This window comes from Ambystoma mexicanum, chromosome 3p, assembly GCF_040938575.1.
Source record: "Ambystoma mexicanum isolate Mex_15411 chromosome 3p, UKY_AmexF1_1, whole genome shotgun sequence".
NCBI lineage: Eukaryota > Metazoa > Chordata > Amphibia > Caudata > Ambystomatidae > Ambystoma > Ambystoma mexicanum.
This window is the reverse complement of record NC_090925.1, coordinates 1,104,777,213-1,104,804,947: the sequence shown is the minus strand read 5'-3', so window position 1 is coordinate 1,104,804,947 and position 27,735 is coordinate 1,104,777,213. Positions and strand designations below refer to the sequence as shown.

At 43.6% G+C, this 27,735-nt stretch overlaps 1 protein-coding gene across 3 annotated transcripts in view; it reads right to left on the bottom strand.

Moving 5' to 3' along the window:
• The window catches only part of NR3C1 (nuclear receptor subfamily 3 group C member 1), a 656,238-nt gene that overhangs the window by 244,379 nt on the left and 384,124 nt on the right, over window positions 1-27,735 (bottom strand). For all 3 annotated transcript variants that reach the window (XM_069652458.1, XM_069652456.1, XM_069652457.1), the window contains exon 3: window positions 8,692-8,855. In XM_069652458.1, coding sequence (XP_069508559.1) covers window positions 8,692-8,855 — 164 coding nt within the window. The remainder of the gene's footprint in view (window positions 1-8,691; window positions 8,856-27,735) is intronic.

The following is a 27,735-nucleotide window of genomic DNA, read 5'->3' as shown; positions in this document are numbered from 1 at the left end:
CGGAACAAGCCGTAGCACAAAAGGTGGATGTACTGGTACAGTTAGAGCGCTCAGACTAATGAGAGCACTCCCAAAAGACACACCACGTGGCAGGTTGTAAGCATTTTCACCCCTTTCTTTGTCCCACTCTCTACAAGTTGTCTATCAAACTCTTATCCCTTCCTTCACTGCAATTATCTTATTGAAGGCAGGATTCTATGTATTATATTATTATATGCGAAAAATGCTCATGAGTTCTTCTACTCCTGCTTATCAGATACTTGTGGATGAAAAAAAGGGTGTTCAAACAGGGCTATTAGGAATGTGGTTTAACCGCCTAGATGAAATTCTTATAGCGGATGATATAAAAAAAATGGACCTGTTTAACACACCACAAATAGCAAAAAAGAAATTCGAAACCTGGTCCTGGATAACAAACTTTAAAAAACGAGCAAAGCTCTAGTCTGTAATATCATTAGGTGTTGGCAAAAATAAGTTACATGTCCAATCAAGATATCTCCAACATTGTCCATCACGTCGTCACTGCGCTCAATTTTTAAGACTGAGACTAAATGCATTAAAAACAAGAGATGATGTGGATTCGATGTGACAAAAACGTAATTGACAACTCATGTTGTTTCTGTAGTTCTGCAATTGAATCGATAAAACATCTGTTAATCGATTGCAGTGAAACCGCCGATCAGCGAACTTTACATCTTGGAAAATTTGCTCCGCTAAATCAGGATATGGAAGCTTGGTGGACCAACGCCATATCAGGAAACAACATAAAGTTGTCATGTGCAATTGTCAACTATACGGACATGATTTTGGGAACGGAGGATCAGTAGACTGCCTGAAAGAGAGTTTGATAGCAAATTGCAATGAAGTTTTATGGTATGATAGACATTAGAAACTTGATGTGGAAATGAAGTCAGATTTTTTCTCAACTCACTTCCTTAAGTCTTGAAAATGTATCAGATCAAGTGTTTTATTTCCTTTGTTTTATTCCTTAAAGCAATGAAAATGATTTGTATGAAATGTGAAGAACGATTGTAACAAAAGTTTATTGTAAACTGAAGGATTAAAAATAAAAAAAATAAAAAGTCAATCTGCTCTGCTTCTGTGCAGGACACTCTTTAAGAGCGCCAGGAAGCAGCAACATATCTTAATGAGCCTTAAGGAGCCTTTTCATACCAGTTTTATTTCACTAAAAATACGAGGACCTATGAGCAAATGAGGCTTCCAGTTTGTGGTTTATCAGTGAAATATGTGATCATTTGGAGCCATCTCCCCCTTGCCAAAGATGCCGATGTACACATCTAACAAAGGCGTGATACAGACTGGACGAAAAAGACCCATTCCAATAGAAACACTTAATGACTGGTTGTGCTCCACTGACATGCTCCCCCAAATGACAAGCCACCGGAATGTGCCCTACCCCACGGGGTACCCCTGAAAGTCTGAACACAGTAATAAGGCCACAGAATATTCAAGAAAATCAACGCAACATGACACCGCCCTCCCTGATGCTGCCTGATAGAGTCATGCACAGAGCCACCCCATCCAGCATCAAGGACTGGCGCTCTTTCTGTGACCCTCAAATTTCCAACGATTTCAATGCATTGCTGTATCCTTATTGTGCTACTTTTATTGACAAACTGGTTATTTCAAGCAGAATGGGATTAACAAGTCTGCAATAACAGAGCCTGGAGACACACTAGTGTAATGCATCTTTACATAAGAGCACTCTTTCATTGTGTGGCGTATTCCTTGTGGGTAAAGGGGAAGAGTGAGGACATATAGCAGGGACATAGGTTTTAGAATGGACAGCTTGAGACTAGTATTTAAAGGTTTGGGGTCTGAAGGTCAGCATGCAGGAGAGGCAAGCCAGGCCGTTAGTTTGGAGAAGAGGACAGAAGACTTCTTCCATTGCTAGCAGGTGGAGCTTGAGCGGCGTTTTGAAGAGTTCCAATTGAAAAGCAAAAAGTCCCAGACCATGCCAAGCAGTTTTACTGAAAATATGAAGTGCTTCAGTACACCGCCAGGTCCACCACAGGAAGCAAAGGAAAAGTACCACTTCAATCATCATACTGAGACAGGTATTTTCGCCCATTTGAGGGTTTCCCCAATTCATTTTTTAGGGTCCAGCTATTGTGTGTGAATCGTATTGTCCTATAGATTATACTAGCCCCAATCCTGAAGAATTGGGCAACCAGGTACCTACTGCAACAGTCTTCTGGTGATGTTTTAAGCCTGCAGCACATCATCTTCCCATAGCTGAACTGAACTAAAACACAAACATACAAAAGACAATGCCAGTCCTGGCTCCTATGCCTCGGCTTCCCACAATTCACCTCCAAAACTTGAAATCGACTTATGCGCTTACTGACATACTCACAGCCACACATTGACACACTACATTCCAACAGGTAATTAGGTGGCATGGTGGACGGTCAGGTGGTAGTGTCATATGTTTCAGGATTTATTTAGATTGTGTGCTTTAGAGAAACTAAGAAAGAATCACTAGATATGTGGTTTGTAAGCAAGCAAAGATTAAAAGGACTAAATGTCAATCATATACATTTCATGCTTTAGTTTACAATCCCTGACACAGGAATACAAGTACCACATGGTGTCCCGGCAGCCCATGCGCCCCAGTCTGGGGTGGGAGCAACTCCGACAAAGAGCTAGTGGGAGAATTTGGGATGCATACATGTTCATGAGTAATGCGTCCTTGATAGAGGATGGTTCCCAAATATTCACTTAAGTCATTGTGGCGTATGTTATGCATCATGAAATCATGCAGCAATAGAAAGAAACATGCAATAAGGGCCTCTCTAGTGAACACTTCAGTTTGGCTATTTGAAGTTCCCATCACTGAAGGCTATCGTCAACATTTGCAATTTAATGCACCCGATATTTGTTTTAGAATGTAATATAGAAACTGAAGGAGTTAGTTAATGTCAACTGGAAACCTTTCCACAGCTACCTGAAATGTTGCACTAGAGGAGGCAACTTCCTGGATGAAATAATGGCTGGTTGTGATAAATATAGTTATCTCTGCCACTTCTTACATACAAGCTATGCTTGCTATCCCCAGCACTCAACCTCTGCTTGCTTTGATGATGATATGCTAGGTTATTTATAACGTGCTTAATACCCAGAGGTTTCTAAGCACGGACCCAGGGATCGAACCTGTGGTGCTCCGTGTCGTCTTACTTCCAAGGCGAGCACATTGCCGCTGAGCTATCCTATCCTCCCGAGACTTTATGCAAAGTATGTAGATGCGACGCACAGCTTTCAAAACGGAAAGTTTGTTTTTCATAACCAGTGGCCTTGACAAACAAAGCGTTCTATTTATAGGGGCTACGATAGACTTGACATGAAAGAATATTAGAAAATTGTCAGTTTTCTTAGTTATGAAAAGTTAAATCCCTTCTGGGTAAAAATAAATATAAATGTTTGCTCTTTAGGGGACAAATTAACTAACATACATGTTCATGCATAACAGGTTAAAAGCCCTACCACAACGTTTAGAAGGAGAAAAGAATACATTACAGGTTGCTTTAAAAGCTCGCACTTTACACAAGCTGGAGTTTAGTCACTAAAGGAATATGAAACCTGAGCACGACAACAAAAACAAATTACATCCAAAATACCAAGATTTAAGAACTCATATTTTTTAAAGACATTATTTAAAGAGAAATTCTTATAATATTCGAGTGTATGAAACATTTTATTTCTTTATTTTTATACAGGGTGGAACAATGCAATTTTGATCACAAAAGAGCATACAATGGCACAAAATCAGATTTCATGGCAAGCAGTGAGTTTGAGGGACAGGTTGTGGAGGGGAGTAAATGCAACAGTCATCAGGGACATACATAAGTGGACGTACATAGATTAAGGACAACCAACATTGGACATTTTAAGTGCAAGTCGGCTGTACGGCCAGATGTTCTCGGGATGTGGGTATGATGGTTGAAGTGCTAGAGTGGATGCAGAGAAAGTGAGGGACAGAGCAGGTTAGAGGCAAGGGAAAATGTTAGCTAGATGGACGATGAGAAGTAGGTTACAAGGTATAAAAGAAGCAGTGTCGCCGAGCAATTTTCTATGCAATTCTGTAGGTTTGCTAATTAAATTGCCACTTGTGTAGCAAAGCTAGCTATTTAAGTTACCCTGTTCAATGAAAGCACAGCTCACCCAGCATTCCTCTCTTGCCTTCAGAGCTCTCTCCACCCTCGATTCTCTTTTGATTGCAAGCTCAAATGGGCTAACGGAGAGAGAGTGCAGCAGTAATCATCCCCTTCACTCATGTACTAGAAGGCCTGTGTGGGAGGGCTACGCATGTTTTCTTTTTCAAATAATTGCAAACCAGAAATCATCTGGATAATATGTTTATTAAGCTAAATGTATTCTGTTTGCCAAAGACCAGTATGTGTTAGTTATTTTTTTTTTAAAAGGCTTTCAATTCCTTTTCTAAAAATGTAGTTGGTTACATAATGCATAATAACAGTATTGCTACTGTAAAACACTCCATCGTCTCCATCCACAGTTAAGTGCATCTAAATCTCAGTATCAACTAGATTTCATTTTGGTGGGGAAGATGCATCATATGACAAGTGGACACTTTTGAAAATGTACATGACCACGCAGCCAAATGCTTTGAGGGCAAACCTAGGTCTGTGGCCTGCTGGTTACATATCACTTGCAACTGGTGCTCAACCCATGAGCTGATCCCATACTCCTTGACATTCTATCTTACCATATTGCTTTATACCCACTACACCCTGAAGGTGAGATGGCCGCAAACTATAATATTCTGCCTAGTTTGCCCAGTTCTCTGCCTCCTACGCCATCCACTCTGCTTAATCTTTTACATAATGAATACACAAAGCTAACTTGATATTTACTTAAAGTAGAAATCAATAGTTTCATCCAGTCTGTACATCTACAGACTTACTGAAAAACTGTACACTGTAATTGTCCTCCAGAGCTCACTTTGCTCTGATTATGATTGCATTATATATTTGCACCTGCAGTAGAGAGCTGACCAAACGGTTTTCAGTGCTTTTTATCATATCTATTTGTGTCCATTCATGCAGCTAACCTTTTTACAGACACTCATCCAGGGCTCGCAAAGTATTTTCGCCCACTTGCATAGTGGAGTAGATTTTAAGAAGGGACAGTACCATTTGCAAGGGATGTTGGAAATATTTAAATAAACTTTACTTTGCAGTAAATGTCAAAAAAGGTTTAACTGTATGTGGTTGGCCTCTGGGTGGCAGCAGTGTGCCAAACTAAAGTGGGTTTGTGGTGACATGAACCATTTTACAGAAAGTGAATTTAAATTGGTCATCCTTTGACATGGGTCTAGTGCATGTCTCTTCAGTCGAGTGGGTAAACTAAGTTATTCAACCTGCAGGTCTAGTGAAATTTTAAAGAATTTGCAAGGCCTGACTTATCTCACTAATGACTGTATTTTTGCTCATTTTATATCTTGGGTACAAGTATCTTCTGGTGGCCTTAAAAACAGACCAAAATTGCTAATCAAATGAGGTTGTTTGCTAATCAAGAGAAAATTAATTAGCAAACTCTACTAATCCATTTTTGAAAACTAATTTATGCCTTGAGGTTAAGAGGGTAACTCGGAGGTGAGGAGGTAGGTTTTTAGTTTGGTTTTTAATAAATCCGTGTGGACCGTTTCTCGGATGTCCAGGTGAAGAGAACTCCATGCAAGTGGAGCAAGAAGAGCGGACGTGAAGTAAAGCACAGTGAGGGTGAGGTGCCACAAGGGTGCTTAAGGAGGCAGAGAGGAGATTAAGAGAAGGCTTGTAGTGTTGCATAGAGGAGGGTAGGTACAGTGGTGCCATACCGTGGATAGATTTGTGAACCAAGAGAAGACATTTAAAACTGGCCCTGTTTTGCATGATGGCAATAGTTTTAAGTTTAAATTGCACAGAACAAAATATGTGTGCGAGAAACATATATCAAAAAATATTGTATGTATCAGAAGACTAGGGATCATTTTAGTTTCATATTTTGTTCATAACATCACAGCTGAAGTGTATCCATGCTGGCCATTCCCTAACAGGTAGCTTGCCATGCCATGCAGCCGGTACTTTTCCTAGGGATCCGCACAAGGCAATACAAATAACAAGGGGAATCTCTTAACTTTGTAGGTGTTACGACACCAGATTTTCAGAACAGCAGGAAAGTGGCTGCTGCGGGCACATTCTGGGAATTTTTGGTAGCAATGAGCTGTTTACATATCCCGTATAACTGCCAAATTTGCTTGGTTGGTTGCTAATGCCGAGATTAGGGGGTTGGGGGCCTGACGCCAGGTTGTCTCAGGTGAACAAACAATGTCAGCTGCAAATACTAAGCTTCAAGGCCAATGTGGAGTAGGATTTAGGCTCTTTTCTGGGTGGGATGGGGATCGGCTGAGGCAAAAACAGCATTATTTCCTTTCTGTCCTTGCTATCAGGTTGGATTCCAAAGTGCACTGATGAAGAGAATATGCTTCTGTTCGTTTTATCGAATCTCAAATAAACAAGGGTGAGAACTGAGGTGAGCCACCAAGCAACAGTGCTTTTAGCAGATGACAAAACTACTCGGGTCCCAATAAGTGCCAAAGTCCAAAGCAATTCAAGTGGAATATCAACCAAACGTATTAAGGGGATGGTATGGTCGCTTGCCTCAATCGCCAGTGAACCGAATATATTTTTGGGCCTTGAGGTGTCCCATCTACCATTTTCTTCACGGATTTTCCTCCGGGCAAAGAGAGCTACAATTTAAAAATCGTACAGTACAATGCAAGAAAATGCCTGCCCAATAGGAGCCCCTACAGCCCATGAAGGGCCCACGGCAGCCCCCTCGCCCCAGGAGTGCACTGGGAGTTCACCAAAGCCTGTCAGTGATCCACAAAAGCTTGCCAAGAACCTTTCAACATCCATCACAGTCTGCATAGGCTTAACCACAGCCTGACCCAGGTCCACCACAGTGTGCCTGATGGCCAAAACAATCCACCAGGCATGGGGAATCTGCCAAAATGGAGTTTAATGCCATGGACGCCTGGAGTGGGCTTCTAAAGTGTTAGTACAGCCTGTATTAGGGTGTTCCGGCTAGGAATATTCAACTAGGAAGTGACACTATGTAATGTCAGGAATACGCTTCATTCACTGTGCATACTTCCTCTTTAATTATCGAAACCTCAGGGCTAAACATGGTTTATAAAAGGCAAGAGGAAGGTCAATCTAGGGTAGTAGCTTCACCCTAAAATAATGCATTGCCTGGAGTTTTTTGTAAGTGTACTACATTTTCCACACAGACCTAACCACATATTCTTCACAAACCTGTATTTTATTGCAGCGCCCACCTGAACACCAGTCGCCTTACTGTGACGAGTTAAACAATTCACCAAATGGAATAAAGTAAAATTCCAAATGACATTGAGAAGCACGTTCACTGAGACATTGCGCAGTGTCTCGACACATATGAGTTGCCAGGTTTCAGAGAGGAAGCAGCATATAAGGGTACTCCAGTGGTCTCCCCAGTCGCCCATATTGAAACGTTCGGAGGAGCTGCTTAGAGTTCTAATCAAACACCTGCACACCTTTGTTTGGATGCTGCCTATTTATACCTAAAGTTGTTCACACTCGGGAACATCAGGCACTCCACAACTGCCGCAGGGAGTATTACAAAATATCTGCAGGCTCTTTTGAAGTGGAACTCATTGGAAGGAAAGAGAGAAATGCATCCATTTCCATTGACTTCTGAGTGCTGTAGTTCTATTTTGGGAAGAGTTCCGGGTTCTCCTCCCACCCCAACACTCTCAAAAATGTTGCATGTAAGCAGTACCTAAAAAAACAACAAATAAAATCAAGTAATTCCCCAAGTGTTACCCTTATCCCTAGCCTGAACCTAGCCAAATGAATTGCAGATATAGTGGAAGCAGCAAATGGCCACTGTTGAAGTAAAACCTTTTCTTTCATGGGGTTAGTATGGAACAGTAGTTGATTTCTTTGTTTTGCCCAACGGGGGCTCAGGAAATACCATTGTGGTATGGCTCCCCCTCCCCAAGTCAGAAATGATACCCATGAGGGTGGTACTAGATTCCACCACTTGGGCAATTTCTGGTGCTAGGAAGTGTGATCAGATGTCATTTTAAGGGGTTTAGCTGGTAAATCTAATCTTCTTTGCATGTAAAATCAAATATCCTGCAGGTGCCAGGATCCTCAGGAACAAACTACCTGTGCTCCTGGGCACCTACAAATAAAATAAAAAGCAAACCTCCTCAGGGAGGGCTGTGGGGGTATAGTATTAGCTCTGTTCCAGCTCCTCATTCCTGGAGTTCAAGAATAAACTGGAGACTCCCTTCTGCAAGGAGAGCCAGTAGCGACTAGGAGGTGCCTAATGTCTGAGGATCCTACCTTGATTTGTATGGTTTTAAAGTCAAAGGAAGGATTGTTGGCGACTTTTTTTTTTTTTTTTTAGCTCTCATATTGTTATGTTTAGTCTGTTCTGCACTGTGTGGCCAATTGCAAATCCCATGTGCATTCTGAAAATGTGGAACATGTTCCAAGGTATATTGCGGGGCGCATCTTCTGTTGCTCAAACATGGCTCGCCAATGTATTCCTGGCTTGCGGGAAATGATCTGTGGCACAAACTAAGCCAAATAAGGTCATCGGGTAATACACTATTGAATATACCTTCAACGGCACGCTTGAAGAACACTTTGCAGCTGCCACACGTCAGGACACCGTAGTGGCAGCCAGAGGCTTCATCCGAGCACACAAGGCAGAGCTTGGGAGGCGGGGCTGTAGTTGCCGTGGAGCTGGAGGGGGAGGCACTCACATCTGGCCGCATTCCAGGGCTAAAGAGGAAACACAAAAGTGAAGAACTTATTACAGCACATCAGGCATAAATAGAAGACAGAAACACACGTGTGCTGCCTACATGCCACCTGAAATACTGTTTTTGGGCTGCAAAGCAGTTTTAATACCTAAACAACTAATCAGTGTAAAAGTCAATTTCTTGGGAACCATGTGCCTTGAGTCACTAGGAAAGAAAATGCAAGGCAAAATACAAATGACCAGGACTTCCATTGTATTCGCAAGTCTTCAGGCAGATCTTCAAACATTTAAGGGGCAGTCGTACAAGACGTAGCCAAGGAATTCTTAATGATTTGGGGGTGGATTTGTTGTCCAGTGTCCGGGACATTGGGAACTCTGCTTAGACAGCCACCATGTGTAGGTAAATGGAGTTGTTCACGCTCAGCTGGAAGAGCCTATGCTGCCTCTCCCAGGGCTCCTCTGCTAATTTGCAATGATCAGGCCCATAGAATCCTGCACGTTCTTGTCAGGCGGTGCAGCGTGAATGCCACCCCATTATGGGATTCCGCAGCGTGCCCGATAAGCTTTTCAATTGGCACTCATTTGCTTTTCAATTTAAAGCACTGCAAGAAAAGTATGTCAGGGAGGAGGGCACACGGCAACAAACCGGGGAGGGAAATGCTTTCTCTCTCGCCTAAACCAAGAGCTCTGGGGACCAAAGCTGCAGTGAGGCAGATAGCCTCCTGGACAGGGCAATGTAACCCACAACTGGCCAAGTGAATACTCTAACCTTCTGTGACAGGGGTGTAACAAGCCTTCCTTCATAAATTCCATGCACGTACAAACAGCTTTCAGTTCAGAGAAGGAGCAGCGACAAAGCAGACCAATCTAGTAGGCTCATGCTGCGCAATGTGGAAGGTGATCAGTAATTATAATTATGACATTTCTGTAATTTTATAGAGGGGGATTAGGCCTCAATGGGAGTCGGGGTGCTGAAGCTGGGGGTTAGAATGGAAGGTACCATTACTATGGGAGTACAAAAGACATTTTTCAATGCCGCAACAACACGCAAACAATGAGCATTAAAGCCCAGGGGTGCGGTCATGCAGCGGATTATGGACATGGAAGCAGAGCTTTCATGGGACATGCATTGCCCTCATGAGGACATGAAGAAAAGAAATCTAACATGCACACCAAGCCGGTAAAGGCGAAAGCTGCTGGTGGATTGTCCCGTTACGTTTTGGGATCCAGCAGGAATACAGGGGAAGCCGGCATCATGGAGAAGGCAGCCACACAGGTGTAGACAAAACGAGGAAGGCAGGTGATCGCCCAGCGCGGCTGCCAATAGTCCAAGCGGCATCCTAGCATATTAGGTTTTACTGGCGGTACTTACTCAGAAGCCAGAAGGGCCCCGGTTGCCATGTTTGGCTGCCTGTATCCAAGCAAGTTATGCTAATTCATAGGAAAGGAGTGGTGATGGAGCACCCCTCTTTCATAGAAGTGGGCAGACTCGGGAGGATAAGTAAGGGTATAAAGACGCCGGGGACATGGGAAAGGTTGCTTCATTGTGGGGGAGTAGATGACAAGAGCACAAAACAGCCTACATTATCTACAGGAATAACGGGACTGGAAAATGTGTACGTGCTGGGCTTTATATAGCGTGACCCTAGAGTGACTTAATGGAGCGCTATACAACAAGGGGATACAGCGCCAGAGTACAACAATGTGTATGCAATTGGAAGTCTAGACTATCGCAGTTTGAAGGCCATAGAGAGAGGGGAGGCAGAGACAGGCAGATTCTGGATTCATTTTTTGGTGGATCTGCCGCTGTGCTCCTGTTGATGCTATAGTCCTGTGTGTTTCATAGACTCTGACATTTCTCACTGGAATATTGAGTCCTTGGTCCTGCCCCAGCTATTCCCTCCTGTGCCTCCGCCCGCCCGCTATAAGAGAGGAAGCCAGGCGTGCTCTTGGGAATCCTGAGCCCGGGGAGGGACGTCATTAAGCAACACCTGCATGTGTCATGCCTTTGCCAATTGCAATTCCCAAGAAGGCCCCAATGTCTGCAACAATGCCCCACACTTTCTATACCCATGCTTTCCTGCTTTATGAGACAACCATGAATATACTTTGATGAGTTTCTAGCCAGGTGTCCACACTTCTGATTGTAGTCACTAGCTTTAAATGTCAATCAATTTAAGGAGGATATACATAAGGAAAAAATATACACCCAATAAATAAGCACTTACTGTGTTCCGGGGGTCAACAACATAAAATAACTAGGTGACCGGTTTTTAAGATTAAATGGGAATGATCAGCCTGACATGGCTTGATAGCCCAACCTAACACTGAATCACACTGTCATTAGACGGTGCAGTTTAACAGAAAGCAAAAAGCAAACGTTAGAGAAAACAAAATGGCGATTTCAGTCACCTTAAAATGGCCGCACTTTGGTCAAGCTCATGGTTATAGATCTCTAGTACTGAATGCATGAGACGGTTGGTCTTCGGCCAACATGATACATAACACCGTGATTGAGGGGTGCCTACTTTTCTAGATTGACAATACTACCTGCTTAAACGTAATGCTTTCCGTTATATAAAATAAATTCACAATGGCTTTACACTGTAATTCATGTTAAACATAAGACCATATGCTTTACCGAAGATGAAATTAGCTAATTTAAAGGAGCTTGTGTATTTATGCTGCATGTGAAAGTGGAATTTAACAAACTAAGCAATTTGAATTTTACTATTCTAAAATGAAATGGTGCAAAGAAGGTGCATTTTGAATCAATGTGGATAGCTGAAGTTGAATCTTTTATTACGCCTACACTTTATTAGATTGCAATTAGCAGTAAAATAAATACAAAAAGAGCATTTCCTTTCTTTTTTTTTTTTTTTACAAGCATTCTTTATTAATTTTCCAAAAAGGTTTGACAGTATTAGCAAGCGATGTAAATAGATAGCCAGGGGCACAGTCCCAGTCATTCCCTGCACCAAACACTGCCATTTAACAAATAATAAAATAAAAGCAATCATTACTAGCTGTCATTTAGTGTTCGACAATAGAACAAGACAGAGAGGTTGTATCAGATCCCAATCCCACTTTTCATTTCATTTCCTTCCCCTCATGTACCTAATTTCACCATATAGAAATGTTCTTCAAGAGAGCAGGTCTATTATAGTGCTGTTCTCTAACCCTCACATATTCCTGAAATGGGGACCATACTCTGACAAAGGTAGCCGGACCGCTGGACGCCAGAGCAGGTATTTTCTCCATGGCCAATACTCCTGATATCTCAACCCACCATTGACCGACAGTCAGGCCATGCATGCTTTTTCCAAAATCGGGCTAACTTTACTCTGGCCGGATTCAGCAAATGTGTAATCCGTGCCGCTGAGACACCCTCACATAGCATATGACCCCTCTACCACATTCCACAGAACCATAACAGATGGTATGTGTAGTAAAATACCCTTAATATCCTTGATATGACCCAGGATTTCCTTCAAGTCGATCTGGTCTTTCCCACCCGTTCCCTGGGGATCCCATTTCACCACATTCACGCCAGTATAGAGGGGAATAATGAGGCACCATTTTGCTAATTCTGCTTGGGTAAAGTACCCGCAAAAGTATATCTTATATATAGTTTCTTTTATCGTGCTGCATTTGGACACCCTATACACTCTCTCTCCCAAATGCATTCCCAATTCTCTTGTGGAATATATTTTCCCAATTCGGTCTCCCAGCGAGTCATGTATGGCAATTTATCTTCCAGAGTATCTTTGTCTAAAAGCCGGCATAGTTTAGATCTCTGGCCCTGGTCTTGCCCCTCTGCCATCGCGATTTCCCATCCCTTCAGCACTCCACTTCCAGCCCACCTCTCCCCACCACTTGTCATCTAATGCTGGATGTGGGCATAGCAAAACCTTTCTTAGTGAAACCTTGAATAGTGAAACTTCTCCTTGCATTCCTCAAACGTTATTGGTCTAGCTTCTACGCAGAGATCAGCAAGACAGAAAATCCCACTCTGCTCCCAACTGCTAAAGGAGGCTGCATTCAATCGTTGTGTGAACGCAGGGTTATGAGTGAGCAGTGAAAGTGGACTCAAACCAGGAGGAATATTTCTAGTTAGCAAGGCTCTATGCCAGTATATTAAGGAACTCACCATGGTAGGCAACAGCTGCAGTCCTTCCAGGAAGGGAAATCTATGCAAAGGAATAGAAGTCACACTTTGTTCCACGCCCCAGCATCTCTTTAACGCCCTTTTCCATGGTCCATTACAGCATGGGAGCTAGATGACCCGCAACTAAATACTTCTTAATGTCTGGGATATCCAACACCTGCCCCCGAACAGAGGAGCCCTAGTTAAGATTTCCCTTAGTCAACCTTCATCTTGTTTCAATAGGTGAATTTCCTGTAGAAGCGCAATACATGTCCTCATTTTGCACAACCTATAAAGAATAGAAGTACATTTGGGGGGGTGGTTAATAACCCAAACGTTTAGTGTCGTAAAAGCCCATATCAGCCTTGAGGAACGCAATGCCTTCATAATTCTCCATGCCTTATTGACCTGTCTCTGAAAACTCTCTGTTCCCCATATACTATCATCAACCGCAAACGGAACAAACAAGTTCAGGCCAAACGGGCCTAAATATATAACCAAAAACCTATAACTAGAATGTGAGACTTTCCCATGGTTACTGGCCACACCCCGACTTCAGGCATTCAGGACCCCGATCAGCCAATCTACGGTCAGTTCTCCTACCCAACAAAGCTGCATCCCACGCGACCCAATTAGCCTCCCAGCGAATACCCCCACACCCTGAACACCTGGAGGACTGTGAAGGAACCCATAAGACTTCCCCTCCCGCCCACCCCATGATATTCACAGTATCTAAGAGAATTAACAATAGGAGGCAAAACCAACCTAGAAATCAAGACACTTTCCACATTAAGTGTCCCCCCCCGGCTCTTCCCTCCCACACAGGTCCATGTGCTATATTCTTCACCGGCTTCTTCCATATCCCGGCCTCCTGTTCCAGTCTCGCTCATTCCTTGAAGTCTCATTGGTCCCCGGAGGAACAGTTCTCAAGTCAATTAATTTTGCAACATCCTCTTCCTTGTCGATTCTAGATGTCTTTCCATCTAGTTCAAATAACAACCTGCATAGATGTGCCTACTTATCTTACTTGTTTCTCCTTGAGAAACCCAGTCCCCAATCGCAGGCTCTGATGCTTCTGCAGCGTCGCCTGCGCCAGATCTTGAAATATCAGAACAGAATCCTCCCCTAAAGTGGATAGTCGGCATTCTTCTGGTCCGTCTCATTATATGGTCCTCAAGCTGAAAAAAATGGACACAAGGCTGGACATCAGGGATAAGATTGTTCTTTTGTTGCAGTCTAGAGAAGACTGTGTCCGATCCAGGGCTTCTCCAGAGCACCAGTTTCTTCGAGGACCAGTCGAAATAGGATTATGAAATACTCCTGGAGATCACAGTCCGAAACCTTTTTCGAGATCCCTTGTATCCAAAATGTTGTTCCAGCTCATTCTATTTTCTCCATCTTCCAGTTTGGCGATAATAAACTCCATCTGATGTTCTAGGCCCTTTGCTCTTTCCCCCAATTCATGTGCTCGCTCACAGAGTATCATCCACTTCCCTCAGTCTACTTTTTATTCACTGCTCTCACATGTGTCATGGATTTTGCTAGAGAGGGGGCATTATCTTACATCTCCTTGATTTCCGCAAGAATGAGCTGCAGGTCCGTTTTCGAGGCATGTCTTATAGAGCGTTTTGGGCCTGCAGAGAATTTATGTACACCACTAGGAGTTGTTGCGGTTATTTATAGAGGTTTCCTGGACTTGTATGAGGCTTTTAATGTCCCCTGAATGGGGAGCTTTCTGTTTCATGGGCATCCTAGCCATTATGTATAATTGGCAACCCACCTTATCACCTAAGAGCAATGGAGCACCTGGCGGAGCCCTATTCAGAGTATATCCCATCCAGCTCACAAGCAAAGAGGCTTTGCTGATAAATATAGCATCAGCGGAGAGTCATAAGAGCACTCACGGGTGATGGAACACTGCAGGTCAAAAAGATCAATTAATCAAACACTGCCCATGAAGAACAGTCACCCAATTGGGAATGAATATGACAGTGCCACATCTTCTCCCCTTTTTGAGATGCAGGAGATCACTGTAAGAGTGTCCAAGGGGGCGCCGCCGAACCGGGCTGTTTGAGACTTTGAGATGTACAGGGAGGGTCACTACAGGGCAGGGCATTCCCGGAGGAATGCATTTGGGCATTGGCAAGGGGGCCTTCATGTGCATGAGCACTGCCCAATGTGAGGGAGGCCGCCCATCTGTACGACGTCCTTTCATCGCTGTTAATATAGACGCCTGGAATTTAAAAGTATACTTAATTACGAAAATGTTAAACAACATTTTTAGGGGGGTTGCGAAAGGGCAGATAAGGGGTTGGTGTTAGGGAATAGGCTCAAATAGGTGGTTGAGGGGGGCTATGAGGGGTATCCCCCCCAAAACCTTTTTTTTTAATTCGTTGTACATTTTCATCATTATGTACATGTTTAAATACCAGGCTTTTAAATTACCGGGGATCAAAGAACATAGAACCCGCCCAAGTTATCTGCGGCCTCCTACAGGCCTTCAATGCACTCCAACAAGGCACCTCCAGGGAGTCACTGGCGCAGAGGAACAAGTGCTGTGGGGAAGAGACTCGTCCCTTTTTTGCTCTTGCAAAGCAATGCAGAATGCTCCACCCGGGTCCATGATTCTGTGCACCTCTCCCATATACCGTGCTCAGTTGCTGCCTGCGTTCCCTATCTCCCACAGTGCCAGACCCAGAAATGTCAGACTGAAGACGAGTGGGGCCTGGAGGGTGAATCTTCTCCTGGGTCATGGTCCCTCAGCACTGCTCCAAGGTCAAAGCAGACCACCCTCCTGCTCAGGCATGGATGGCGATAGTTCCGGTCGCCATCTTGAACCCGCCGACGCCAAGCAATCAATCCCTCATCGCCCCTCTCTGCGGCATCCTGAGTCAGCCCCCCGCTGGATCGGTGCAATCTCAGGGAAATAAGAAGACCCTCAGAGGAACCAGTTCACTGGCTCCTCTTCTCAAGCAACCAGGGCTGTGATCGGCCACAGAATAACAGAGCTCGCATGAGAAGGGTCGGTTTTGCATCCCTAGGAAGACATGCCGGAGCATTTTCCTTTTACATGTGCAAGTGTCGGCTGTCTTGAAACCAGAAATGAACTGATCCTTTATCTATCCCTTTGATCAAAGTTAATGGACACATCTGTGGCTATTGAGGATAAAGGCGTGTGCCCAAAACCAGAAGAAAAAAAAATCTAACAATTTTAAAATCCGGGTCTTCATGGTCCTATTTCTGTACGCTTATGTGTAAGCCCACCCTTGTAAGAAATTGATGAATGCATTCTCAGTCATTAATAGTGACTTCAAACAAGCAGATGTCTGACCTCTGACCTGTTGTAGCAAAACTACCCCACGAAGAATTGGTGTCTGTTCCACCAAGTTACTTATTCAAATCCTCATTTGTTCATAACAGCAGATGTTGACTAGAGTTAGCACACATGCAATGTAAATGCAAGTTAGTGAATAGATATAACACAAGCCTATTTGAAAGTGTACTGCACCAAATGACTTATTTGGACTAAAAGTTGAAAATACATTTTTTAGTTACAACTTCTGAACCATTTGTTCTATTGGAAACAAAGATGGATCTGATTCAGCAGATCAAAACATAACGAATATCTCCACATTCAGAACATTCAGGCACATTTGAAAATACAATTTTTATTAATGGCACAGGTCTATACCAAGTATTTTAAGAAGAAAACATCCCAGTTTAATTTTGATTTCACCTTCTTTATGGGAGGGCTACCTCATAATTAACATATCCCTTTATGGCACACCTTTATGGCACAGAGAATACATTTGACCAATAAAATCAAAGAGGATGAGCCTTAGTTGTTTGAGTAAGCGAAGGGGGACCAATCCCAGGCTCTTTCCAATACAAAAGTGCTATGTCAAATGATGCTACATGGGTGGAGTCTGCTGCATATTTAAACATACACATAGGAAGAATCGAAGAGTTTTTGAAAAGCAGAGAAGGAGGTCGTATTTGACAGGAGAAAAGAGGATTGGGGCCTCAACTGAAAGCAGCTGATGAACATTCTGCTTAAAAGGCCTTTTCCTCATGGGACAGAAACTTATCACCTAAGAGGGATTTTGGGAGCAGGTGGACAGACTGAAACATGGGGCTTATCTGGCAGTAGCGCCTGAAGCTGGTTGAGGTCTTTACCTGTCCAGGGCCTTTGAAAGACAAACCAAAAGTCAGTACAATAATCTCCGATATATTGGACAAATGTCTCAAGAATCAAAGAAAAAATCCCAGATAATAAAAAATATTTTTGGGGAGAACAATGTTAATCAACTGTCACTGAAAGCGGGAATATAATAGTAGGCGTATGCGCGTTTTGATTGATAAATAATCTAGTAAGCAGCAATCTGGGGTCTTTGGAAGCCAAAGACATCCCAAATTGAAATGAGGAATGACTAGCTTTTGTGATTGAAATATATTCCTTAACAAACACATTAAACTTGGGTGCTGTAAGGGTGAACCGGATTCCTAGAGAATAGCAGGGAGTTAGGTGGTACTATTCCAGCATTCCAAAACAAAAAAAAGAATTCTTAGGCCATGACTTTAAACTAATTATAACCAGGTGAACCCCACTATTTTTATATCTATGCCCAAGCTAAGAACCAACAGTACCAAAGAAATCGATGTTCAAGCAATATTTCTGTTTGGTGTCAACACGTATCAATGGTTTCAGAGAAAACTAAGTGTATTGCTTGGTTTCAAATTGCATTCAAAAACTGTTTTATCTTCATGAATCAAACAGCTAAAGTCAATTTGTATACATTGTGGAGGACTATATCGATTGTCTGGACTAGTCAAATTTGTTTTCAGTGTATGGATATGTGTGCAAATTGAAATTAAAACATTAGTGTGATAGTAGCAAACAGGTTGCATATTCTTTTCTGTAGACAAGCCACCAGTATTTATGTTGCATATTGTGGGTGACTTTCCCAGCATTGAAAGGAAGCAAATTACTTAATGTCTTGATATTCAGATGAAAAACAGCTTGTCTGTGTATTGTAATTGTGGTGGTGAGGGGGTATTAGCTCAGGGATTTTTCTCCGTAAAGCGAATAACTTGAAAAGTAGATATATTCCATAGAAAGATGTCATTACAAAGGGTGTGCAAGAGGCGGTCAGGGTAACACAAAGATGTCAGGGTGACCTAGTGACGACTGCTGGAATTCCCCAAAGGGACAGGAAAGGTATCATGCCATCAAATCGCAGGCTAGACCCTGATCACAGAAGCTGAGGTTCAATCATGTTTTTATGCAACAAATGCAGATGAAAACAATTGAAAAATTAGCCAGGATTGTTACTCTAAACCAGGGGGCAAAAATTGAAGTTGCAAGCTTCTAGCCAGCCATAAAAAAAGTCACTTGCTGCCTCAATTGCTTACATACACAAAGCTAACCATTTCTAACTTGCCAAGAGTCAACTATGACTAGCCAATGGCTAGTGGTGAGTGCACATATATCACCCTGCTCTAGTCATTCTTTACAACTTAGGGACAATCGCTGTTGATCAGGAGAGGCCACAAAAGCATGAGGGCAGGTCTCACATAGCAGAACGTCATAAGCATCATAGAAATGCAAATATTGCATAAAGGGCAAAACACAACAACACGTAATACAATACAGTAGAGCATACCACACCTTTTCCTTTCACAGTCCACAAAGAGCTGTGCATCACTGATTATCCTATACATGTACACTTGATTTAAATGTGACAGCAGTAAAATTGATATATGTGCTGGCTAACTGTTACTGTTTTGTTTACAAGCCCCATTCATTTTAGAAATTGCCAGCAGCCAATTGGCAGCCTTAGGATTAGAAATCCAGGGATAAGCCTGGCTTTTTTTCTTTGCGCTTATTTTGCACAGGGCACACTGTAAGCTTAATTGCTTTTGGGCACTGATGCAGTAGTGGGGGGGCGTGGGTATTGGTTACAAACAGCAATCCCAAGACCACATGCTGATGCAGTAGCGATGAAGGTTGATCTCAAATTACTGGAAGTGTCTGGACTCGTACTGAAGAGCCATCGAGGGGGGCAACAGATGGAGTGGACATCCCAAAGACAGGCACAGTAGCTACCAGTAGGTGGTGGGTGAAAAAAAAGATTAATCCTAAAGGGGTCACTGAAATGCGTCACTGCAGGAGCATTAGTGATTTCAGGGATGAAGCCTGTTACATGAATGCATGGTGAGGGAGAAAAAGCATCTGCACCTTGCACCCCTTAAGCCTTGTACTAGAGGCGGATCAGGAGATGTTGCTAATCAAGTGCAATGTGCAGCTGTGTTGGTAGTGCTTGATGCTATCATCAAGGGATCTCGGTACTGTGCCATTCAGGCATTTGCATGGCAGGAATACAACTTTCGAATGTATTCAGGCCTGCACCGGGAGCCAGTAGACTTTCTCATTGGAAGGTTTTATCAACCCGCTGCATGTTTCACCTTTATTAGAGTGAGCAGTTGATATCTGGGAAGGCACTGTCGTAATCAAAAAGCAAGAGTTTACAAGGGCACATACAGCCCTGGAATGATTCTGGGGTGGGAAGTATGGCAAGATTTCTTGTAGGAGCCGTAACTGGTAATGAAGATGAATGTACAACAGCCATCAACAAGAGAGATCACATATCACAGTACAGAAGAGAGGTTCACTGGCTACCCATTCAAGCAAGAATACTACATAAAACACTTACCATCACACATAAATGTATCTACTCACAGGCTTCCACATATCTCAACCACTGCCTTACACGCAACATAACCACCAGAATACTCAGATACAATTCCAACACACACCTGCTCATCCCCCAGATCAATAACACCAGAACCGGCAATTCCAGCTCCCCCGTAGCAGCCCCTGGAATCCAGAACCAGCAATTCCAGCTCCCCCGTAGCAACCCCTAGAATCTAGAACTCCCTCCCACCCAACATCATCAACGAGCCGTCCTTCCCACAGTTTAAGAAACTGCTAAAGACCTGGCTCTTTAAAATATACTAATCATCACCAAATGCAAATATATAAATGCTGGTATGCTATTACTTGCTGCCAAATGTACAAACTGTAAGTAGGCGTTAATCATTCTGCTCCTACTCAATGTTTAGTTATCTATGTAACCAAGAAAACATTAAGCTATCATTTAACCCCTACCCAATGTTTAGTTATCTATGTAACCAAGAAAACATTAAGCTATCATTTAACCAAGTAACCTCTTATCTCTTATTATTTAAGTATTCTTGTATAATTCTTGTAATTTGTAAGTATGTAAGTATTCCTGTAAACTATGTTGCGATACACCAGGGTTTTGGCAAATAACCAAATACAATAAATAAATAAAAATAAATAAATGACTTGCAAGTTAAGGCTGAGGTCAGTGGTGCCCTGATCTGCGATCTTTTTCTCTATCTGGAACTTCTGCGGGGATAGAAGGGACGATCGGAAGAGGAACACAGGGTGCAAATTCTGCTCTGGAAACGTTTGGAATTCCTGCCTTGAAGCCATTGAGGTTTAGGCTGTGAAGGCTCATCCATCATGTTTTCAATCCTTCTTAGACTTTCTACAAGTGTTTGCTGGTGCCTGTGACATGCCGTTAGACATGTGTGTTGTCATCTTATGAATGGAAGCTCAGGTGGTGATGGCGTCAAAGGTCTATGTGGGGCTGCACAAATCTAGATCATCAGGGGAATAGTGGCGATTCTGGATTGTCACAGGGTTTCCCACACCCAGCTGTTACCTCTGCGACAGAAGGAATTCATACCAGCGGAGGGAGTCAAAGCAACAGTGTAGTATTATGTACTGTGTTGAGAACTGTTGCAAAGCTGAGTAGTATCAGAAGAGAGGATGAGCGTTTGTTTGCTGGATGAAGTATTTCAGCCAGACCGAGATTCTGTGATGTGAAAGGAGCAGGGGCCAGATTGAGTTACACTCCATACTGAAACAAGTTGTTTGGTGTAGGTAAAGGAAACGTACGTTTGAAACACAAATGATGCTACGTTCAAGTGTTCCAACACACTTTCATCAACAGGGACCGCAACATTCTATGCAAAACCCAGCACTACTCTATTAAATCAGAAGAGGGAGACCCAGTGCGTGCCCGTTTTAACCTTCAAAGCAAAAGCAGAGGGCGTCGAGAAGGCATGCCTTGCTGCCCCGGCAGTGATCCGCCACCTGGGAGCATAATGACGACCCTGCCCACGAGGAGGCCGGGCGTCCACCGAGGGTGCCGGTCTGCCACCAGAAAGCATACTGGGTGCAGATTGGGAATGGTGGGGCCCTGGCTGACGCTCAGCACCGCAGGCACAGCCGACAGGCACTCTGTCTTCCTCCTGACAACAGCAAGGGCACCCCTGCACATCTGGCGCGCCGCGCGCCCATCCATTTAGGGAGCGCGCCAACTGCTATATTTACAAATACTCAACTGCAGACCATCAATTACAAAGCCCAAGACACAACCAAGTGATCACGGAATGACTGCTAATCGCTCCTCGAGGTGTTACCTTTCGCTGCATAATGGCCACTAGGGAAAAAGAGCAGGCAAAACGTGTAGCTTTATGCAGCTTCGTGAATTAAATACAAGAAAACGATCTTGCGGTTTGGAAATGCCATGTTGCCATTGGGAACGAAAGAGGTTTGGCCCTATGTTCGCACACTCCTAGTCAACACTTCACCATGGCCTTCGCCCAACCTGCTTTCACGGGATAGGGAGATTTAATCGCCGGAGATTTGGTTGAAGCCTAATCCATCATGTATGGGGGGTGGGTAAGGATAACAATAAAGGTGGGGGGCAAAGAAAGGGGGGGGATGGATATCTTTGCAGCAAAATGGCTTAAAAGAGAAAATCTCAAATTCGATGGATTTGGATTCGACCAATTTCCTTTACAACATCACATAAAACCGCATTAACAGCAGGCGGGAATAAGGATTGGGGTGTATGCTTTCACAACCATAGGTGTGAAAGACTGCTTGTCAAGAGTCATGAGATACCAATTTTATGCCCAAAGGGTCAGAAAAAAACACCAATGTTGTCCTTTTTCGGGGCACCGCATCAAAAACTAGGACATATAATTAAAGTACAACCTTTTATTTGAAAGCTTGTAAAAGAGCACACCTTTTGTTAAGGGACAGGTGCAAGGGGGCTTTCTGGCGTGCTTCTCATATTATAGTGGAGGACACAGTGTCTGCCCCGAGTGCCGATCCAAGGCCCTCTGCGGACTTGCTGGGCTCTGAGAAGTGTATAAAGCAAGAAAGGCAGCACTGGGCTGAACATGCCCGCGCAGACTCACAGCGAGTGATACGCTTTTTCATGAGGGCATGGAACATAGGACAGCCCAGCCAGCATTGCCCTCATCAGAGCCAAACATATCACTGGAGGAGATCCAGCCACGCTCCTTCCCTGCTTCCACATATCCAGGAGCCAGGGTCAGTAGCTGAACATGCTCCGAGGAGACCCCACCGCATCCATCTGGTAGATGAAGCTCTTGTATCAAGACCTCAGCCTGTGCTCCTGGCACACACGTCGGCTTCACCATCCAGACCGTTCCTGAACATCCAATGCTAAATCACGGGAGACAAATGCTCTCCAGCCCCAGTGCCTAGACTCCTGAACGGCCTCGTGTCCATCAGCATTCAACCTCTTTCAGCTCTATCTAGTATAGAGCTGCAAGCCAACAGGACTCCTTTTGCAAGGAAGGAGCCAGGCGTCAAAAGCAACAGCAGAGCATTCTGTATGGGATGTGCAAATTACAAATACCTGACACAGCTCAACTAAAGAACATTTTGAGGTTGGGGTGAGCACACCTGCGCCAGGACACTCGTTCTTGGGCAGATCATGTTATCCCTCCTCTGCCACAAGTTAAAGGGGACACCTTGGTAGCAGGGTGGAGGAGGGGACTTGGACCTAAAAGAGGAACCAAAAAAGGCCCTGGAAATAGTTTTCGAAGTGGCCCTATATTGCACATTTTTAGCAAGCCCAACCCTTTTTCTATGAAAAAATGTGAAAAAAATAAGTTAACACACAAAAGCGGCCCAGGGTGCAGGGGCCTACGGGGAAATCTCCAGAGTTCCCTATAGGTCAGTCCACCCCTGCTTGATAGGCTTCCATTACAAAAAAAAAAAGATATTGTTTTTCCATAGTCCGTTCCTTCAATGCAGCAGTCATTGGCAGGGGGGGGGGCATTGGGTCACAGACAGAAGCCTTCTTTTTAAACTCTGCCCTGCTTTAAGTAGCAGAAAGCAGAGCACAGTAGTATCGGGCACTAGCTTCTCGTCTTAGTTGATGACCCCCTTCTGCACACCTTCGGATTGGACTGCCTTAATAGAGCTCAACCGTACAACCAATAACTACTTTATTTCCATTAAATGTTTAAGTATGTAAGCTCATTTCCATTATTTGCACAATTGAAAGCATGATTTCAAAGTTCGCTGGCAGCTTTATGTTCCTACTTCTCGCCTCTCTCACAATGCCCAAAAGAGGCGTTTGAAAAGAGAAAAAAGAAAATAAGACCCACCGTTAGTAAATGTTGCAACTGTGTCAGACGTTTCAGTCATCTCACATGGCTAATCCAGAGGCTACATCCCAAATTTTGTAACTGTTGGACTACATGTAAAAACCTGCCAAATTTGGTCTGATCTGTGGGCCTAGTGCCAGCGATGGCGGGATCAAAAAGGAGGGGCTCGCACACTACGCACACACCACACACACACCTGTACTAGAATTACAATGCCCGAGACCTCCTTGTAACTTAATTGGCAGATATAGCTTTATACACAGTACCTATGTGCTGTGAGTTGTGGCCCTTCAATTTGTATTCAGTATTCATGAATGAACCCTGCAATTGTATTAATGCCTGGATTTAATAATAATTCTGCTAGGTCAGAAAAGAAAATTGTGTTATTGTGTTTTGGTCCTTATTCCTCCTTCCTCCCCACCCCCCACCACTCCGCATAGAAATATCCAAACCTGCAGAGTAGTTGATGCTCTCGACGAGAAAGTGTTTCGTGGAAATGAGATGAAGGAACCTGAATGCCTTTGTTGGAACGCGACAATATCAGTTTCGGGTTCTGCCCTTTAAAGCAGACATGAACATAATATCTTTGGCAACTTTAAGAATTATATTTGGCAAAACGTAGATTTTCGAAACTGCACAGAGCGCCTGGGCTTTAGCCCCTTCTGCCCAAGCCACAGCAAGTTACATGTACATCTATGCAACGAGCACAGGGTGGGCGGGGTGTCGGTTGGTCTTATTAGCTGGATGTAGAAATGGCAGTACAAAGGCCCTCAGACCACAAGGAACCGATAAACGCCTGCCGGTCTCTTACACCCTTTCTCTGGACAAGGACACTAGACTGCAGTGGGCTTCATAGACGATCTTTACTATACACTGTTTTGCCACCAGAGATACAGCTATACACGCAAACCCGCTCGGATCTATATTGAATGGGCAGGTGTAGACAGGGTGAACTTTTCTATTATGCAGCAAATGATCGTCCATGTCCTTTTTGTTACACCGGAAGCGTCAGTGAAGTTACCGAAGCTCGAGTACAATCGTTCCAAAGGCTGAGGCCGTTGGCATAGTTGGAGGAGTGCCCAGTGAGCTGCACAAGGTAAGCCAACGCATGGCATGGAAAAATCCAAACTGCAACTGAGTCACAGTTTAACGCTGAAGGTGATCGTTGAAGGGCAAAACCGGTCGAGCCCGATTTCAATTTACCAGAAAAAGAACATACAAAACCACAACAAGACACTAATTTACAGGATTAGCAGGTCAGTAAGACTGAGGGGGAGGGTGGCCCACTGAGACTGAGGAACAAGCAGTAAATTAAGTGTAGCAAGGTTACGCCATTATGGGCCATCAAACTAAAGTAACACATCAGTATTTTATATAGACATCAGACGTTTTAATCTGATTAAACATTGGATCTGTGCGAGAACTACAAAGTATTGTGGAAGCATGTTTGTACAGCTTTTCTGCATCTCAGATGGTAATGGAGGAGAAAGGACTGTGTAGATTAAGCATCAAGGACGGGCTGCGAAAAGTGAGCAAGCACCGGCAGCCCGTCCAATTTTTGATAAAGGTGCACAGTAAACCATCTCTTCCTCCGAGGAAGTCTACATGGTTATGGAGGTGCCTCAATTTAGAAACCGGGAATAGTGTAACGAGGAAGAGGTTAGCTTTCCGAACCAAATAGCGGCCACAATTAAGTCATATGACCTGGACGCAGCCAATGAAGGGTTTAACACCTTGTTGAGGCTTCAGAGCCATAAAATCGGATTCCAATAGGGCCAGTTACGGGGAGAAGCAGTCAATTCCGCCCTCCTTAAAAATGTCTGAGAGATTCACAAGGGGAAGATGAAAAAGAAGCGAAGAATTTGCAAACCCTACCAACATTCCTGAGCAATGGTCCGCTCAAGAACGAGGTATTATTTACACTGTGATTGTGGCACTTCACCTAGATTTGTGTCATCGCTGAGCACCACAATAAGAACCCCACTCCCAGCACTGAAACTGTCAGTGTTTCCGAGGAGGTTTTCCTTTTGTGGACAGGCAATTTGTGCTCCATTGCACATTTTCAGAGCAAGAGAGGCTAGCTTTCATGACTAGAATATGGCTCACAGGGATTTTGAGAGCCATCTTAAAATCTGTACTACAGAAAATATTTTGGTCTGGGAAAAGTTAACATCTCTTAAGATTCCGCCTGCCTCGAAAACAACTCCACTCATTGTCCAATCTAACATTTCCCTTACTGAGGAATGACTGGAGTTCAAGGGCAAGAGGGCCTGGCCTGGCCTCCTTGCAAGCCACATTTATTCAGACGTTTCCTTTATGGTATGGACACCGAGTTGAGGCAAGTTACAGTATTCATCTTACATTTCAATGCTTAATCAATCTAAGTATTTATCAAGCGGGGTAGCTCTTGTACAGCATGCTGAAGCACTGCCAGGAAGCATTGAAGGGATAGAGAAAGAACATATAGGGTGTCGCTGCCAATTCATAGGCTTACTCACCTGTGATATTTATTAACCAGTAGTGCTTGTCAAGAATTCAAAATCACTTGAAATAGTGGACTACAAGGTCTTCCTCACTGAGGAGAAAGTGCTGAGGCCTATGGCAGGGCGATGTCATCATTGTAACCTGCTGCAAATCTTTTCTGATTAAAAACAGTTTGCTATCTCGGCTGGTTTGTAGATGAAGGTAAAGACAGCGTGCTGCTGTACTTCTAGTGCAATACCTCACGATCGATCTAGCTAGACTTCAGCTCGTCTAGTACCATGGAGATGTACGGGCCATGCCTCCTGAGTATGAGAGCAGAAATAGCATAATCAATACATCTATAGTTCAAACTCAAATCCATTCCTTCTGAAATCCACTACCTATCCTGGCCGAAAAACTCCCTATCTGCAGAGGCAAGCACACAACCAGAAACCACAGACGGCATTGCCAGTCTGGAAACAAAGAATTGCAAGAGGGGAAAAAACAGGAAACAGGCATTTTCCTGATACTCACCCTGTCTGTGGAACAGGTTCGCAATACAGACAAGACTGTTCCCGTCCATCCTACATTTCATGAAAGAATTCAAAACCATTCTCTTCAAAGACCATCTTGCCAATCGCTGATTACATTACTTAAACCTACTTCTCCCCACCAAGAGATCCCACTTTCCATGCCACCTCCTACCCATCCCAGCTCCTCTGCAGCTTACTTTGAACACACTGGATGTCTAGCACTCTCTTGCTTCCTAGTTAGAATCACACTTTATAAATCCCATAAAATAATGCAATCCTAGCAAGAACTAGAAAAATTACTTTGAAGGAACTTAAACAAAGAATCAATATAATATGAGGCCGCTTGGTCCTTGACGTTTGTAGGGAGTGCAATTCCCTCCCGTTTTAAGATGATCCTAAATACTTTTCATCTGAAAGATCCTTAAAAGGGAGGCCACAAAGCAATTACAAAGTTAAGTTGGAAGTTACAATTCTCCCCATAACTGCCAATATAATTTTAGACTTGCAATGCGTTCATCACTCCCCCACATGAGGAAAGGAAAAACTGGCAGTATATATCCTTCCCAAATTCTCATCAGGCCATGGTAACCCTTGCTTTCGCCTGTGAGACTGTATAGATGTTCCAGACAACATTTACAATAGCTGGAACGTACCTCAGGCTAAACTAAAAGACTTGCAGTATGTTCTTTTTGAACCTTAAAACCTGCTAGGTGGAGACATTCAGATGCAAACGCCACAGTGATCCACCCTTAAGGGCGCAGCATCCCCAGATTCTATCTTTTGAAATACTCCTGAGCAGTCAATGAAAGCCCTACCAGACTACTTTTGTTCAGGAAGGATTTGAACATTGCTCGCTTCAAGATCTAACCATCATTGGCAATGCCAATAGTTTGGGCTTTTGTGTATGCTTGGGAAAAGCACTTGCCAAGCACTGCCGTAGAGGTATTAACTGGCCATTGATGGTAGCAGCTGCTAAATGGTACGAGTACATGGCCATCCGTTAGCAGTGCCTGGCAAATTCCTAATGCATACACACAAGCTAAAACTGTTGGCGTTTGCCAATGGTTGTTTTTTTTTACCAGACTTCAGTGTAAGACACGCATGGTGCTTATAAATTGAGTGGTGTAAGGCAGACCTGGTTAAGACATTTTTATGTATCCAAGTTATTGAAGCCAAGGTTAATTTGGCTGTTCATACAGTAGTGAAACCTGGGATAGTGCAAATTGTTCTGCC